The following is a 17236-nucleotide window of genomic DNA, read 5'->3' as shown; positions in this document are numbered from 1 at the left end:
AGGCAGGAAGCTACTTAACTTGACATCTGGCTGCTTAAGAGTTATAGTTGAGGCTCTAGTGGAAAGTGTCATGCTATTGTGACAGTTTGGTGAAGAATGGGTGGTGCAGATTCTGTTTGCATAGAGACACTGCTTTCCAGGTGGGGCTCGGCTGTGGTTTTATTTCATTTCCAGATTGTCTATTGTCTTCATTAAAATTTGGTCATAAATATGATATTTTGAGTTATAGTGCTTTAAAAGGAGCAGTCGTGGTCCACCGAGAATTTTGCAAAGTATGTAGAAGATTTAGTCATCAATGATAGCTTTTGTAACACCCACCCTCCATGTTAGGGCTGCATTACAATAGTATCCCCTCTCCACAACTTCTTCCATTTTAAGCAAACTCTAAAAGCAATCTTAAATAAGGAAGTAAACACTGGCAGGTTCACTGTTGAAACTGTTTTCTCACGGGAGGTGCCAAACTTCTTCCCTGGGTTGAAACTTCTTAAGGGTTATGTGACTTTCTTGAGGTGCCTAGTACCAATCCAAGCACAAAGAAAACACTCATCGCAGTTTATTGTATGGGCATATTGGAGATGAAGGGTTGAAAGGATTTTGTTTTAATACCCAATGCTTGATTATAAAAACTATAAATAGTAAGTGTGGAACAAACCCTATTAATATATTACCCATTGTTTAAAACAAAAATGATATGTTCTGCTGTATTAGTGTAAAAGAAAACAAACTGGATATTATGGTATTTGATGAAATTTTCTGTCACCAGTCAGATTAGATATAACAATCCTACAGACCTACAAATCACAAGTAATTGGAAGGGGCATAAAGGTCTTGAATAATTTGAAAAATAGTCTTATGAATAAATAACTTGGTTAATTAGGCAGTTAGGTAAATCTAAACATTTAAGTATCATTCAAGAAGGCAAGATACAGAGTCTCTGGGCTCAAGTCTTATTTATGTTAGGCAGTGATGTTTGACTCTTATAACATTAGAATCTAGGGCACTGACAGAGTTTGTATGGATAAAGAATGGAAAGTTATTACATAAGGTTGCCTTGGTTACTCCTTGAACTGCTCAGATAACATTAACTACCCAGGTGAGGAAAATGGATACAGTTGATACACTGTAAAAATGAAAAAATAACTTTCTAAATAAAAAGTCTTCTCCTAAATAAAGTCATACTGTACTGTTTTAGTTAGATGCTAACTGCAAAGCATTTACAAAAATTGTGCCACTATATGCCCTACATGGAAATTCTTCTGATTTATTTTTGAGTGAAATTCATTAAATCTAAGACTCAATTTCATAGATTTTCGAGCATTTTTGCATTGGTTTTTAATCTCGGCACATATTGTAAAATTACCTTAGTTTTTCTAAGTGGAAATATAGTTCCAAAGTAAATAAATGAAATTAATTTACTAAAACGATGTAAAAAACTTGTATTTTGACATATTATAAATTTTTAAAAGAACACTATGTTTTGAAATCACATGTCAATGATCATTTACACCATAAACTGATCGATATTTTTCATAGTTCATTTATGGACATGAGTCATGTGATTTACATAAGAAGACTCGGAAATCTTCAGACAGGGATGAAACAGGATAAAGAGAACATACAGGTTTTAACTTATGGTTGAATTCTTTCAAATATTAGTCAATATGTCAATTAGATATAAACATATGGTAAAGCAAAATAAAGAACTCATTTAAAAAAATTTTCAAAATAGTGTATTCAGGATAATACAAGTCCAGTTTTAAAACATTTTAAAAGCCTTTCCACATTTAAAAGGACACTGCCTATAACTATAAATTCTAGCACTTAGTCATGATAGCCATACAGTTCAACAAAACATTTTACATTAAGAAATCATAAGATATATTGAAACTATTTTCACATTTGCCTACTTTTCCTTTTTCTGTCTTCCTTTTAATTATACAAGATACTTTATGGAATGACTGTCTGGAGAAGACAAGAGGAAACGTACTATGAACATAAATACAAAAATAAAATTCTGGTATCCATTAACATTCTCTGTTATGGAGAAACATTATTTCAAATGGGCTAATATTTTCATCACAAATTGTGGCAGTATATGTTTAAATATTAGACTAATCACTTGGTTGAAAAACTGCATATAAAAAGCCAAATATTCTAACAATTCCAGGTCATTAGGAGGTTTCATGTGTCTATAAACAGATGATATTCTCACCTCCTAACATATGAGCATAAGTTAATTTTGGGTATATGTAAATATTTAGATTGTGGCTACTGTAAAATAGTACAAAGATTTCCTTGTATTTTATGTAACAAATGAATTAAGTTCTTTAGAGGAGAAAAATGAAGACAGTTATTTACCAGAATTATATTCAGATCCCCAAATTTAAAGGTTTTGTATGTGTGTATGTATGTATAAGTAGCAATAAAAGAAAGATTCAAAAGTTTGCTAAGTTTTTTCTTTTTTAAGCCCTTTAAGTAATGATATAACTAGAAACTAGGTTTCATCTCAAAGGAAAAACCACAGGTGATATTCTCATGCTTCAGGTTAAAAACCTCTCTTAAAAGGCTAGGTTTGTGAAAGGCTTCCTAAAATTATGCTTCTGTTGTTACTATCAATGTGATATTCAGCCAGAAAAATTAAAAATAATTATTAATCCCAAAGCATACTTTCAAAATTTCTACAAAGAAGTATATTAAATCAAACCAAACTACAATTTTAGAGAGATCAAACTGAGTAGGAGAGTGCATGGTATGAAAATTTACTCTCCCTTTCATCTAAGCCACACAGTCTCTACGTCTCAATAACTATATAATTAGTCTTGTAATTGACTGATTTCTTTGCACTTAAGGATCATTATAACCTGCCATATTAGTTTAATTTAACATAAAGTTGTAATACAGGAATCTGGTCACAGTAGTGGATGTCTAGATTTCTTCTGCTTTGAAAAGAATGATTTCCATTTATCTGTGTTTACAAAAAATAGCAATGCTTAAGAAACAAACCAAAGTAAACAACTAAAATGCTCTCATCCCCAAAAGACCTAAAGCTCTCAAATAAATGAGAGCCTTTGAATAACTCAGAACACTGGGATTTTAATATTAAAAATTTCCCAATTTAAATGAAATGTGTCAGAGTACTCAATCTTCTTTATTAAATAGAGCTATTTTACTAAGGCATTATGTTTTCATCAAAAAAGTATGATAACATTTAAATTATGTGTAAGAAAATGCATACTTTTATTAATGTAAACTTTATAGCTTTTTTAAAAAGCTGTATTACTGCAACTAATAACAAAGGATGCTGAAGGCACTGTTCTTTTAACTGGTTAAGTGCAGGCACGATTTAGGGTGTCCATCTAAAACTTTGTCAAAAATTGAAATAATTCATTTAAATACCAGATGAATCACTCATTCTAAGAGCGTCTTCAAATGCCACATTCTCCCTGAAGCCTTCCTGAATATTCTGGTAGCAATTTTCTGCGTATTCCAACAGCTTTTTGAGTTTATGTCTCTTATAATCCTCACTTCAGTATGCCTTGTGGTATGGTTCATTCTTTACAGACCTCCTTAGTCTGCTAAATCTCATGTTTCTGTGGACAGGAGTGGAACTGTATCTATCTCCACAGTCTGAGGAAGAGAGTCTACACAGTAGGCATTCAGCATCTGTTAAACAAGCGGAGAAGGTAAGGGAGAGAGATCAGCACTGGTTCCCAACTATTATGTGGATTTGTTTCCTAAAGTTTCTTTTAAAATAAAGACTGGTTTATTTATTTACATATTTATTTATTTATTTAGAGATGAAGTCTCGCTCTGTCACCCAGGCTGGAGTACAGTGGCACAATCTCAGCTCACTGCAACCTTCAACTCTTGGTTCAAGCAATTCTCCTGCCTCAGCCTCCCAAGTAGCTGGGATTACAGGCACCTGCCACCACACCCGGCTAATTTTTTGTATTTTAGTAGAGACGGGGTTTCACCATGTTGCCCTCGCTAGTCTCGAACTCTGAGCTCAGGCAGTCTGCACACCTTGGCCTCCCAAAGTGCCAGGATTACAGGCGTGAGCCACTATGCCTGGCCAAGACTGCTTTCTTTTAATCACGAATAGATACATATCAAATAAACTGCCAGGTTTAAATACTCACTGAAAAATAATATATTTGGAGCAAAGGGCTCCTGAGAATGGTTAGAAGAAACAGAAATACCAGTAAAAAGGAGAAGACATTTAACATTTGGGGAGGGGGGTGTCAAAATGTCCCTAAGTTATTGTAACATATTAAGAAGTTTATAAAACTAGTTAAAGTAGTTAAAATTTCACATATTAAACCATGTAGATTCAGTTAAAGTAAAAAGGCTTTCAGAGATTATTACAATAATGAGTTAACAGTGCAAATTCCATGTTGTTTCATGAGAATCTTACAATGTGCTTTTCTTCCCCCCAAAAGTAAATTTTTAAACACTCTCCAGTTTTAACACAAACAAAAGATAAATATTTATGAAGGAAAACAAATTCCACAGCATTCCATACAGATTTCCAAGCAGTCTGATGATTCACAACAGGCATCCATGATGCCACAGTCCATATCACAAGGGCAGTTACAGTCATCCCCCATCTCATCTCCACAGCAACAGCAGCAGGCTTCTGAGGTGCAGATGCCACAAGACGCTTGTCCCAGGACAATATTGCAGAGGGTCAGGAATTCGCAGAACAAGCAAGCCAGGATACAGTGGACGCAACAATCTTCATTTTCAGTGGTAAGGAGACCATGTAGTGAGAAAAAGGAGGAACACAACATGGTTATCAATAGATTCAGTAAGAATTGAGCAAAATAGTTAAGTCATCCACAACCCAAATGAAGTTTGCTTTGTGAGCTGGAAGCTCAAAAAGGAGCTTAAGTTAAACTCTAGATGAGTGATCTTTAGAAGTAGATACTTAGTTCGAAAAAAAAAAAAAAAAGTATTGTGTGTATGCACATGTGTTCACATGTGTTAATTACTCTCACAAACTGTGCAATGGCTCTTGGTCCTAGATACCACTTCTCTATGCTTCTTATCCACCTTTCTATATGCTATTGCTCTTTATAACACTGGGCTAAAACAATTGCATTTTAGTTATTAAAGTCCTTCAGAAATAGAAATTTCCTTCAATTGCTCCACCCCACCTGCTCTAAAATTGAAAAAGAACAAATTTACATATGAAATATTTGATGTATTATTGAAAAATTAATTCAATAGTTAAACCAGAATCCATTAAGACTTCACTTTCCAATACAAATGATTCAATATCATGGTTTTAGGCCTTTTATTTCACAAATATTAAATAAAAACAGTGAGACTCTCTGGTTGGGTCCAACTATTGTTTCTAGAAGGGTTCTTCTGCCTACTTCTGACAAAGGAATTTATACCTTAGCAAATGTGAATAATGACACAGTAACATTGCTTTCCCACTTCCTTTGGTGGCAAAGAAGTTTAACATCTCTGTTACCTCCTGACACATCTCTAATAATGCCTCTCTAAACAACAATGTTCACTAAACTTCATAAACTGATAACGTTGAGAAATCAAACAGATTATAATTTAATACATTTACATTCTAATGTTCTAATGTCCATTTCTTTATAATTCTGGGGCAAGTGAAAGGAGTAATGGAAGGAAATTTCTATTTCTAGATAACTTTAACACATGTAATAACATCATTTAAAACCAATGTTATAAGACAATTGCCTCATATCAGAAATAGTTGTGAATTTTTACCAGAGTTAATTCTGGGTTATTTTGTGTGGGTTCCTTGTTTTTTGTTTTTGTATTTTGTATAATATAAGTTTTAATAAGAAGATTCCACTTCCTACAATAGCGATAAGGCACAACCACCCCACCCTCTTCCCATTGTCACATGTCCTTTGTGTTTCTGTATTTGGCATTAAAATTAAGTGCCTTTGATGGAGTGTCAGCAAACTGTGAAAACCAAAGATGAAGGAAAGAAAACCAGCTTGTTGCATGGCAGCCATGCTATAATACAAAATCATGCACTTCTCTATAGAATGCCATATAACTGCATGTAGATGTGAATTGACAGAATTCCTCTACTACAGATTCCTCGGCTACAAATGCTTCAGGTAAGGAAAAACAAACACCAGCGTACCTACGGCAGTCTCTTAACTCTACAGGCCTATACCTAAGCATCCCATCATAAACTCCCTAACTCCTTGAACACCCCCTCGTTTCTCTGCAGATTCTAACTTTGTAGAGAATTCAGAGGATGAAAGGAGAAAATGTGGAAACACAGTCATACACTCCACCTGCCAGATGGTGAAAAGGAGGAAGGGGCAGAGAGAACTCAAAAGGGAATTTCCAGAGTTGTGTTTGCAGAATTAAAGGCTAAAAGGACACACTGTTCTTTCCTTTTTTTTTAGTGCCAAGCCCACTTTTACATATGATGGTCCATGCAGCAATTGGAAAAACAAAAACAGAGTTGGGAGAGTTTTCAGGTTTCTCCATCTTCCCCTAATATTGATTTCTGGTAGTAACAAATCATTTCAGGGGAACTCTAAAATCAACCTACATGAATAAAGGCCCATGACCTTACAACGTTCTGGATTTGTAGACAGTGTCCGTGGTTTCCCTTTATCAACACTATTTCCATACTTTCATCTCAGCATCTGTCTTATATGACTCAATTCAGTTGAGTTTTTCCAGAATTACATTATCATAATGATTTGTAAATATTTGAAATGTTATAAACAGCTAGCTTCATTATGACTTAGAAGATATTGTTTAACTGGCATCAAGCCAGTTTTATTCAATGTACCTTCAAGTGAATATCCATATTATCTAATTCCAATAATACCTCACTGAGACCTTAACTTTCTATTCCACCATGCAATGCTTAAATATCAAGATTGAGAGAGGGACTCAACAAAAACCCACTTGACATTGAAGAACCTTTAACAGAATGTTTTTAAAAGCCTAAGAGTAGTTATTGATTACGTAAATTATTTATATACTAGTCATAAAATTTATCAGACATAGAACTACATATAATGGGTCTATCCATTTTAAAGGGGAAAGAATGTCTTGTCCAGTCTTAGAAATAGATGGTTACAATATTTTTGAAGCCTCCTTTAGTCCCTTCCTGAATCCATTTTCCTCTCCATAGAAGTAACCACTGTCTTAAATATTAAATATTAAATGATCTTTCCCTTGCTCTTTATTGTATTTTTCACAGCAGTACATGTGTACACACCCCTAAAAAATATACCAGAATGGAAAGTATACTTTACAAATTGCTGTGAGTAGCATCTTCTGCTCAACATCCTGCATTTGAGATTTATCTATGTTGATTCGTGTAGCTGTAGTTCAGTCATTTTCCAGGTGCATAGTATTCCACTGAATTAATAGCCAATGATTGATTTATCCATTCTATTATTTTTTATTTTTCTTTTTTGAGACAGAGTCTCACTCTGTCACCCAGGCTGGAGTACAGTGGCACAATCTTGGCTCATTGCAACCTCTGCCTCCCAGATTCAAGCGATTTTCCTGCCTCAGTCTCCCCAGTAGCTGGGACTACAGGTGCCCGCCACTATGCCTGGTTAATTTTTTGTATTTTTAGTACAGACAGGGTTTTACCATGTTGGACAGGCTTATCTCAGACTCTTGACCTCAGGTGATCCACCCGCCTTGGCCTCCCAAAGTGTTGGGATTACAGGCGTGAGCCATTGTGCCCAGCCTCATTCTACTATTTATGGATATTTTGGTCATCACCAGTGTTGTTGCTGTTCCTAACATGGCTGTTCTTAACATTGCTGTTTGAAACAATCTTATCCAGGTCTCCTAACATACATGTTACGTAGCCAGCAGTAGGATGGTTGGGTCACAGGCTTGCTCATCTTTAATCTTATTAGATAATGCCAAATTTGTTCCCAAGATTGTTGCTCCAAAATTTAGTCCCACAAACTAAGTATGAGAGTTCTCATTCTCCACATTCTCACCAATCTTTGAAACCATCACAATTTAACATGTGCAAGTTGTGTGTGAAATGGTATCTCATGGTGGTTTTATTTTGCCTTTCCTTGTTTCCTAATAGGTTTGGACATTTTTTCATGTTCATCGGCCATTCATGTTTTCTCTTCTTTGAAGTGGGTGTTCGGCATGTTCATGTTTTTCCCTAACTTTTATATTGGGTTGCCTCCTTTTTCTTACTAATTTGTAAAAGTTTTTCAGATATTCAAGATACTGGTCCTTTGTTAAATATGACCGTCTTCTATCAGAATGTGACTTAATTACAATAAACTAACAAAAGGGAGATAAGTTAACTTTTGAACTCAGAGAGTTTAAGGTGAGGAAGGGAAAGCCAAATTAAATCTTGTTTGATAACACTGGATATGGGATTACATGGCTGAGGAAGTTAAGTGGCAAAGAGAAAAATCTGATAGCTGATCAGCAAAAAGGAGGAGAGGTGTTAGTAAGATTTGATAGCAAAATGAAACAAAAAAGTTTTAGTGTCTGATTCAAAACAAGGAACTCAGCTATGCCAATGACAGAAAGGGGGAAGAAACCAATAAGCAATCAGAAGAGAGAGATTGGATGTGATTGGTGTGAGATCAATAGCCTTGAGGATGAAGAGAGATGGGCGTGACATTCCAAACTAAACCACTAGTTGCCTCCCATAGGATATATTCATTTGAGAATTAATATTTCTTCCAGATTTTACACTATAATGACACATGTCATGAAGATTTTAAAAGTCTTAAGCCAAGAAATGAATCTGTTATAACTCCTACTTTAGTAAACAAGATTTACAAATTAATTTGCCTGTTAAAATATCATTTTATTTTTAGTAGACAAAGAATTTTTTTTAAGTTCTTAGGTCTAAATAGATCAAACACTCCTTTGCTAACTTCTCTTCTTCAACAAAACCTGTTTTCTATAACTGATTGGTGTAAGTGGTTACTTTACTAGAATGGGAGCTCTAGCTTTAATGCAGGAGAAGTATTTACTTGCTGTTTTCAAAATTGAGAAACATATTATCTTAAAAGTAGAGATGTTTTCATCAATTTTTCATTTTTTTTTAAATGGAAACTTACTTTGTACTAAACTCCCTTTTAAGGTCTTTATAAATATTGATTAATTTTATTCTAATAATACTCCTAAGAAGTCATACCAGTATTATGCGTATTTTACCAACACAGAGACTGATTCACAGAAAATTTAGGAAATTTTCCCAAGGTCATAGAGGGAGTGAGTAGCAGAAACAGGATCAGGACCCAGACAGTTAACCTCCTGAGACCATGCTCTCAGTCAGCAAGCTATGCTGCTGTTACAGGAGTGGGTCACTTCTGACACTTGGATAATGCTCCTTGGAGGAAGATCAGTTACAAATCCAAAATTTTCTGCTGATTTGTTTTGTTCATCTATCTGTTTGTAGCCTTGGTTCATGTTCCTTTTCTTTTTTAAAAATTATTCTGAATTTTAGTTTTAACAAAAAGTTGAAAGTAAATGTTACCCTTCAATATGTAAGAACAAAGTCATCACTAAGTTGAAGAATTAATAAACTGCCAGTTGCATTGTTAAAATAGACATAAGAGAGAAGGCAGTGTGGAGAGAGATGATGTCTCAAGCAAAAGAAACAAATCTATAAATTTAAAACATAAATTTAAGGACTGTAGCTACATGATCAAGAGCTCCATATGCAGTAGCTCTTCATGTAAATATTAAAACTTACAAAATGGAGACATTGTTTTAAAACATAAGTCCTTTATAATTTACTAGAAAAGTACTCTGGGTTACTCTGAAAAACCAAATCTATTAACAGGCATCTAAAGAAGCCGCAAACCAAAATGCATTTACAAGCTCATAGAGATGTTAAACAAGATGTACCAGAAACACATTCATATTCTTATTTTTTAAATAGAGAAATATCTAGAAATTACAACAAAAATTAGCCAAAAAAGGTTCCTTAAATCCTACCAAATCTTTAAATGATCTGATTGTTATTCCTTGCCAAAAATCTTTTTTTTTTTTTTTTTTGGTGGGTCTCTTTATAAAACCCTTCTATTTGTAACCTTCTATTTCTGTCATAGTTTGACTGTGACTCAGGGTAATGAAAAGGTTAAAATAAACTAAGAAAAAACAGTTGTTATAGTTTCTATCCCTGCCACTGCCAACAGGAATCAAGAATCATAAAAGGCATGCTAATGATGGTTTTATTTGAGGCAAAGAGAAGATCATAAGAATGATCAAACTTAAGAAGGCTTGAATAGAGAAACAAACTTTTTTTTAAAAAAATGGGTCCTCTGCATCCATGTGGCTTGCAGTCAGGAATCATCTTTTTCCCCGTTCTTGAGATTTCAGTTTTTATGGTTTTATTCAGTCAGTATTTACAGTTTTTGCCAAGACTGTTTAACCTCTGAGAAGTCCACTGGGTTCTGGGAAAGGTGCCTGTCCAAAACTGGGCCAAGCAAGAATTGCACAATTCAGTGTACTTAGAGGAGAACTCAGCACAAGACTGGCAGCTACTGTAAATTTAGGAAAACAAAGTAACACTTCAGAAGCCAAGTAGCTAAAAGGAGAGCATAAAAGGAAATCTTTACCATGTTTGATTTAAAAAGCAAAACAAAACCACAAAAGCTGTGATGAATTACTGAAGACACAACCCCAAACAAAATCTTTGAGTGCTACAAAAGGTCATCAATGTTATGCTCAGGCAGCTGGCCTATTATCTGGAGAGCTCCTAGCTCCTCAACAGCATTAAAGTAACAATTGGAACTGACTTCAACAGCATCTTAGAAGTCTGGTGACAATGTCTGTGACTGATCCCAGGAACTCTGTGCTGCTGAAAATGAGAGTGAAGACTAGCTTTTGTAAAAACAAGTAAGTTGATAATGAAATTATCCCAAATGAGACTGATACCTGATCAATATGTGGCCAAATTACACCAGGGGATATGAAGAATGCAGTTTATCAAAGTGAAAGGAACCCTGATTGAGTCACCAGAAAACTACACAATAAACTCAGCTCTCCTCTAAACAAGCCACTTTTATCTCTTTCATTTCCTCCTTTTAAGATGTGGTATGACAGGTGCTCTGAATTTCCTGGAACAGAGATACCAAACAGCTACAGTGGAGTACAGCAAAGGACAGACAGCAGAGAATTCGGAGAATAACCCACAACCCATTTTTAAGAGAATACAGATTGAATGGGTCTTACCTCATTTCTAATAAAGTTTCCTATGAAATAAGATGCTTGAAAGTACTTTCTTAATCAAATCCCCATCATGTAAGTTACATGCTGAGAAACAATGGTTTATTAGCATTTATCAGGCCAATAATATGCCAAACAAAGACCGCGGATTAGAACATGAGCAATAAGAGTTACGTGTATTTAATAATTTAGGAAATTGCTTTGAGGTCAAACCTGACTCTGTAGCTTTAAGATCAATGCCACAGAGCACCCCCAGTTGTTCCCCATTCTTTAGCTGCTATGACTATCATCTGCCCAGTGGTGGTATAACAAGACTCTGTGCAAAAGTCTGACTAGGTGAAGGCTTTCCTCTTCCTAGATACTGCTTTACTGCGACTGTTCTTTCCCAATAGGAAAATCAAAAAGCAAGCTAGAAGCGGGCTGTGGTTATCCTGAATCACAGCCGAGATGGCTAAGTGAGCATCTAGCCTCTGTAAAAACCCAGCTGCGAGGGACCAGACACAGACATCTCTGGGGAGTTCTGCTCCTCAAGTGTGTGTGGGGGTGGGAAATGTTTACTAATACCACACGGTAGCTCAGCTCCAAGTAGCTCTGTGTCTCCAAGACAGAGGACACACAGCACTTCTGGCCAACAGCCCTAGCCTGACCTGCTGCCTGAATAAACTGGCCTAAAGTGAGCCTCCTACACAGAACGCTCTGGCACAAAACTCTCCCGAGAGGCCACACATCTTAGCCAGAATCCAGTCAACATTTTCCTAGTGGGGAACAAAGTGAGCTGGGTCAGGAGGTAAAAAGAAAGTTAGAGAAGAGCTACGTTTTCCACTGCAGGACAAAGAAAACCATACTTTGGGAAATTGAACAATAATCTTTACTATTATCTTTCCTCTCAACAAAGTCAAAAAGAAACTAGGAAAAAACACAGCACTGCTCTCCCACACCCCACAAAGTGACTCCTCAATTAGTTTCCTACCACATGTGCAAATCCTAGAATCCATCTCCATCCTATGGGAGGTGCTTTTGTATTTTAAATGACAGCAAGTGGATAGCACAGATTTTTTTCCTTCTATATGTTTACCTTGTTGCCTGATCTGTGGTTGATTCCTTAAATATTCCAAACTCTCAGAGAGATCGAATCCAGTAATCGTTGGTCATGACTTAACTCTAGCACTGGTTAAGTAGTCCTTTCTAAAGAGATGCATTTTACAAAGTCTAGGAAGCTAGACTGGGGGGAGGTAGTTCACGCCTGGAATCCCGAGGTGGGCAGAATCCCAAGGCGGGCAGATCCCTTGAGCCCAGGAGTTTGACTACCGTGGGCAACATGACAAAACTGTTTCTACCAAAAAAAAAAAAAAAAAAAAGAAAAAAAAATAGCTGAGTATGGTGGCGAGTATCTGTAGTCTCAGCTATTTTGGGGAGCGGGTAGGGATGGCGGGGGGTGGGGTGCTAAGGTAGGAAGATCACCTGAGCCCCAGGAGGTCGAGGCTGTAGTGAGTCATAATCATGCCACTGCACTCCAGCCTGGTGTCAGAATGAGACCCCATCTCAAAAGCAAAACAAAGTCCAGGAAATATGTATATACACACATACACTAGATAGATAGGTAGATCTCAGAAAATATTTTAATTCTTAGAAGCTTAACACAGAAATCTGAAGAGAGGTAAAAGTTTAGTTATTGGAAGTGCTTATTTAAATTCTTTTACCTAGAAAGTCAGTTTTTGGGCAGAAAGGAGGGAAACAAAGACTAGAAAATATCAATGGTGCAAATAATATTTACATTCACTTACTGAATCTCTACATTTTAAGATCACAAGCTTAATAGCTGGTAATAACATTACTGTCCTCATAGGGTTATGATGAAGATTAAAAGAGATAATGCACATTAAGTACTTAATAAAGGATTTAACATGCAAGTGCTTACTAAATATTATTACTGTGACAGCTGTGAAGTTGATAGCAAAATATTTATTCCAGGAAAACCACACCTCTCCACCTACCTATGTTCCATTTACTCTGGTTACCACACTGACATGGGGCCATTCTATTTTAACCTAAGGAGGTTTGTAAAAGACTCTGACCACAGCTCAAACACTTGAAAGAATGAACCAAGAAGGCAACTCTAAGAAACAGAATTTGCAGAGGAGTGAAGCATCAACCTACCCAGAGAGACTTAGTAACCTTGTGTTTGGCTACAGCAGATGATTTAAAAATAATAACCTATTTTTTCCATATTTCAATTATTATCTATTTATCTTTTCCAGAGACTAGAAAGCAAAAACAGTAAAACTATACTTTACTGGAACCTATTCGGTGCTGGCTATTTTCAGTTGGCCAGTTGAAATACTTCTAATATAACAAGTTTAAATAATAACAAAGTTGAATATAATTTCTGGATAATAAAATATACTTTAGATCTTAAACACATTTTCCTAGAAAGGATCAATGTGCAACAGTTCACTCAAGTTGGTAACAATACCATTTATGGTTACGACAAAAATACATGCAAGTACATCCTCTAGTTTTAATGAAAATGCATATTGGGGTCAAAATAATCCAAAATATCTCTCCCAAATGCTTAATATATTTTCCAATTTTATTTTCCCAACTGTGTTTATTGCACAGTTCACATTTCGCTTCATCTCTTTTTCATTTGTCCTTGGCATATACATTGTGCAAGTTACAAATGAAAATAAACCAGTTTTGTCTTGTTAACAAAACTTAAACCATAATGTACCCACTGGGTGATTCTGTAAAACGTGATGATGATGATGATGATGATGATGATGATGATGATGATGAGTAAAATAACACCCTGGTCATATCCAATGTTTTCCATCACTGATATTAGCCTATTATAGAGATGCACAGGGTTGGCTAGGCCACCTAGGACATAAGGTCTTTATGGCAGCATGGGAGGAAACAAATACACTAAAAGAAGGCTGACTGATGCTGACAATATTCACACGACTGGGATCATACACAACAATTCTCCAGGCACTTGACCAGCCAGGGCTCAGCAAGAGTCCAAAGGGCACTTTTGCAATCCAAAGGGCTGAGAGGTCCCCAGCAGTGACTGTTCCTGTAGGACCCCTGGAGGCAGGGGCAGCATCCCCAGCAGGAGGTGCAGACCTCACACAGGCAGGAGGAGCCTCGCCTGAGAAGACCCAGGATGCACTCCCCAGCCCCTACAGAAGAGACAGGCCCCAACCAAAGAAGCACAGCGGTCTAACAGACAGGCCAGGCAAGATGAAGCGAAGCAAGCAGAGTGAAATGTTACAGCGAAATGAGACACCAGAGCACGTTTCAAAGCAGTGCACAGGAGGTAAATCCTATTATTTATGGAATTAATTTGTGAATCAACGATGGCATTGTTACTCTTTGCACATCCCTCCCTCTCCACCCATGTTATCTACTAATACCATTTGATTTTTTTAAGGCACTATTGCAAGCCTCAGATGAACAGGACAGCATGACATTGAAATTATAAGGTATAAATACCTCCGCCTTCATTTAGTGTACAAACAATTCCAGAGCCAAAAACAATCTATGAACATGTTGTTTGCAAGTATACTCTAAAATTGCTGAAAACAGATAAACCTAGTTTTCTCATGCAATAAAAATTTTGTGGCCTGGTGTATTATTACTTTAAACTGGGGAAAATAAGATAAAAATTAAAACCCTCTTCCTGAGGTGCTTCCAAATTCCCTGCGTTTCATCTGAGCCACCCCCTAACTGAGTTATTCCTGTCACAGCTCATTACCTCCTATTACCATTTGGGCAAGCTAATTCCAGAACTACAAAAAGAAAGGGTTGTAAGTGTCTGTGGTTGTTACTGCTGTTTGTTTGGTTTAAATAAGGCTATTAGCAACAGGGACACAACATAGTGGGGGCACAAAAACAAAGGTATTTCAATTAATGATCACCCTTCCATCTTCATAAGTGGCAAAGACAGCCAAGTATTAGTGTATGTATAGGGACTGTGATGCTGGAAACTTAAAACCAGCTTTTTGGTCTTGGCTCTGTCACTACTTGGCTGAGTGAGTATCTTGAACAGGTCATTTCACTTGGTGTCGACACACATACAAGGAAAGGGAAAATGCTCTCTAAGTCTGTGTCAAGCTCTAAAGTTCTAGGAATATATAATCTATTTTCTATAACCAACAGATAGTTAAATCTAGCACAGGGCATTTTCTTGGCCTTGAACAGGACCATTACTGGGTTTAATGCAATATTCAAAACAGAACGGAAAGTTAATTAATGCTGAATACAAGTTGACTGTAAGTTGGCTAAGCCCCAGGAGCAAATAGCCATACTGTGCAGAACCCCACAAAGACAGGGCCTTGCCTGCCTTGTCGTAGATACTGAATGTGGGCCTGGAAAGTAGGCGTCAGATAAATGATGGCTAATGGTCAAAGTGTAAACTGTGTACTCTGGTCCATTAAAGACATTAGAGGCACATGGAATTAGCCACAGAAGACTCTCTAAGAGTGCTGAGTTTATAGGAAGTGGAAAAAAAAAATGGAATAAATACAGTCTTCATTCCTAACCAGCACAGGAGCCTGAAGACAATGCCTTCATAGTCAAATGTTCATTCAACAAGTCTTCAATGAGCATTTGACTACAAGTCAGATTCTGCCCAAACTTCAGAGACAAAGATTAAGGAACGTAAAGTGTAGGTAAATAAAAATATAGTTACGATACAGTGTGATAACAGTTGTGATTTGGACAAACACATCGTGCTGGTGGAGTAAGTAATGAGTACATTTATTTCGTTTTTTGGTCCTTTTTTTCTTTTTTCTTTGTGGAGAACAGCTTCTCACTACATTGCCCAGACAGGTCTTCAACTCCTTGGGTTCAGGCTATCCTTTTGCCTCTGCCTCCCTAAGTGCTGGGATTACAGGCATGAGCTACTAGGAGTATAGGCGTGAGCCACCATGCCCAACTGGAGTAAATAATGAGCAAGGAGTGTTACATAGTAAGTGCCTCGCAGGCATTACCTCTGCATCACAGACAATCTCATAAGGTGAACATTTGGCTCACTTTATAGGTGAGAAACCTGAGGTTCAAAATCCTTATATAGTGGCTTGAGGTGCAAAGCTACTAAGGGGAGTTCTGGTATTCAAATTTAGATCTATGTGATTCCAAAGGTTGTTCTCATCACCAATATATAGTTTCCCATATTTTATTGTATTTTTAAAATTTTTATTTAGCAACATTTTATATAGTGCTTACTATATTTCAGGCACTGCTATAAGTAGTTTATAAATATTTACTCACTAAACTCTTAGAATAATTGTATGAGATAAATGCTATTATTAACCCCATTTTACAGATGAAAGACTGAGGCACAAATGGATGGAATATCCAATATCCAATTCAGACCTGTAAGATGGACCTCTGAAAGGGGAGAGGAGAGAGCATAGGGTAGAAGGAGAAAGTAAGGGTGATTCCTGGGCTATGTCTTAAAGAAGAAGACTATGTTAGATGAAATAAAAGCAAAGATTGTTCCAGTCAGTGGGGAAGTTATGCAAAGACACAGAGGCAAGCAGACAGTTTTAGAGATGCCAGTGGCTCCATATTTTTGTTGGATCTAAAGACACCAGGTAAACATCTTCAACTTTCCATGTCAGAAATGAGGAAGCAGGAATGGCATGCAGCGATAATACAGTACCAATGGGGTCAGGCAGGAGGACTCTGAGGAAATACCAAGAAAGTGGGATTAGCATGCCTTGGTAAGACCTCAGATGAAGCAGTGATGAGAAGAGTGAAGCTTGACTCCCCTGGTTTCTGAAGCCATTTACTAAGGAAGAAATCCAGGAGGAAAAAGAGTTTGGTTTAAAATACATTGAGTGTGAGACTTGCTAAGTCTGGGGATACTCAAATGGAAATGTTCAAGAGGCAGCCAGAGACCATGATCTGGAGTTTGGAGGGTAGTTAGTCTGGGGCTAGGGGATGAAACATGGCTGAAACTGTCATAGTGAATGGGCTTATTCAGCCGCCCAGGGAGAATGTACTCAGTGATGAGGGATTCAAGGTAACAAAAGCA

General features: G+C 36.7%; 1 protein-coding gene across 5 annotated transcripts in view; it reads right to left on the bottom strand.

Moving 5' to 3' along the window:
• Nucleotides 1-1411: 1411 nt before the first annotated feature.
• The window catches only part of MDFIC (MyoD family inhibitor domain containing), a 92204-nt gene continuing 76379 nt past the window's right edge, over nt 1412-17236 (bottom strand). For 3 of the 5 annotated variants that reach the window (XM_005550565.5, XM_015447963.4, XM_074036610.1), the window contains one exon: nt 1708-4735. In XM_005550565.5, coding sequence (XP_005550622.1) covers nt 4488-4735 — 248 coding nt within the window. In that variant the 3' untranslated portion in view covers nt 1708-4487. Of the gene's footprint in view, nt 4736-17236 lie in introns of all 5 variants that reach the window. The other 2 variants (XM_074036611.1, XM_074036612.1) reach the window with 1 other exon arrangement.

The sequence above is a fragment of the Macaca fascicularis genome, chromosome 3, assembly GCF_037993035.2.
Source record: "Macaca fascicularis isolate 582-1 chromosome 3, T2T-MFA8v1.1".
NCBI lineage: Eukaryota > Metazoa > Chordata > Mammalia > Primates > Cercopithecidae > Macaca > Macaca fascicularis.
Note: the sequence above shows the minus strand (reverse complement) of the source record. Positions and strands in the feature narration are given on the sequence as shown.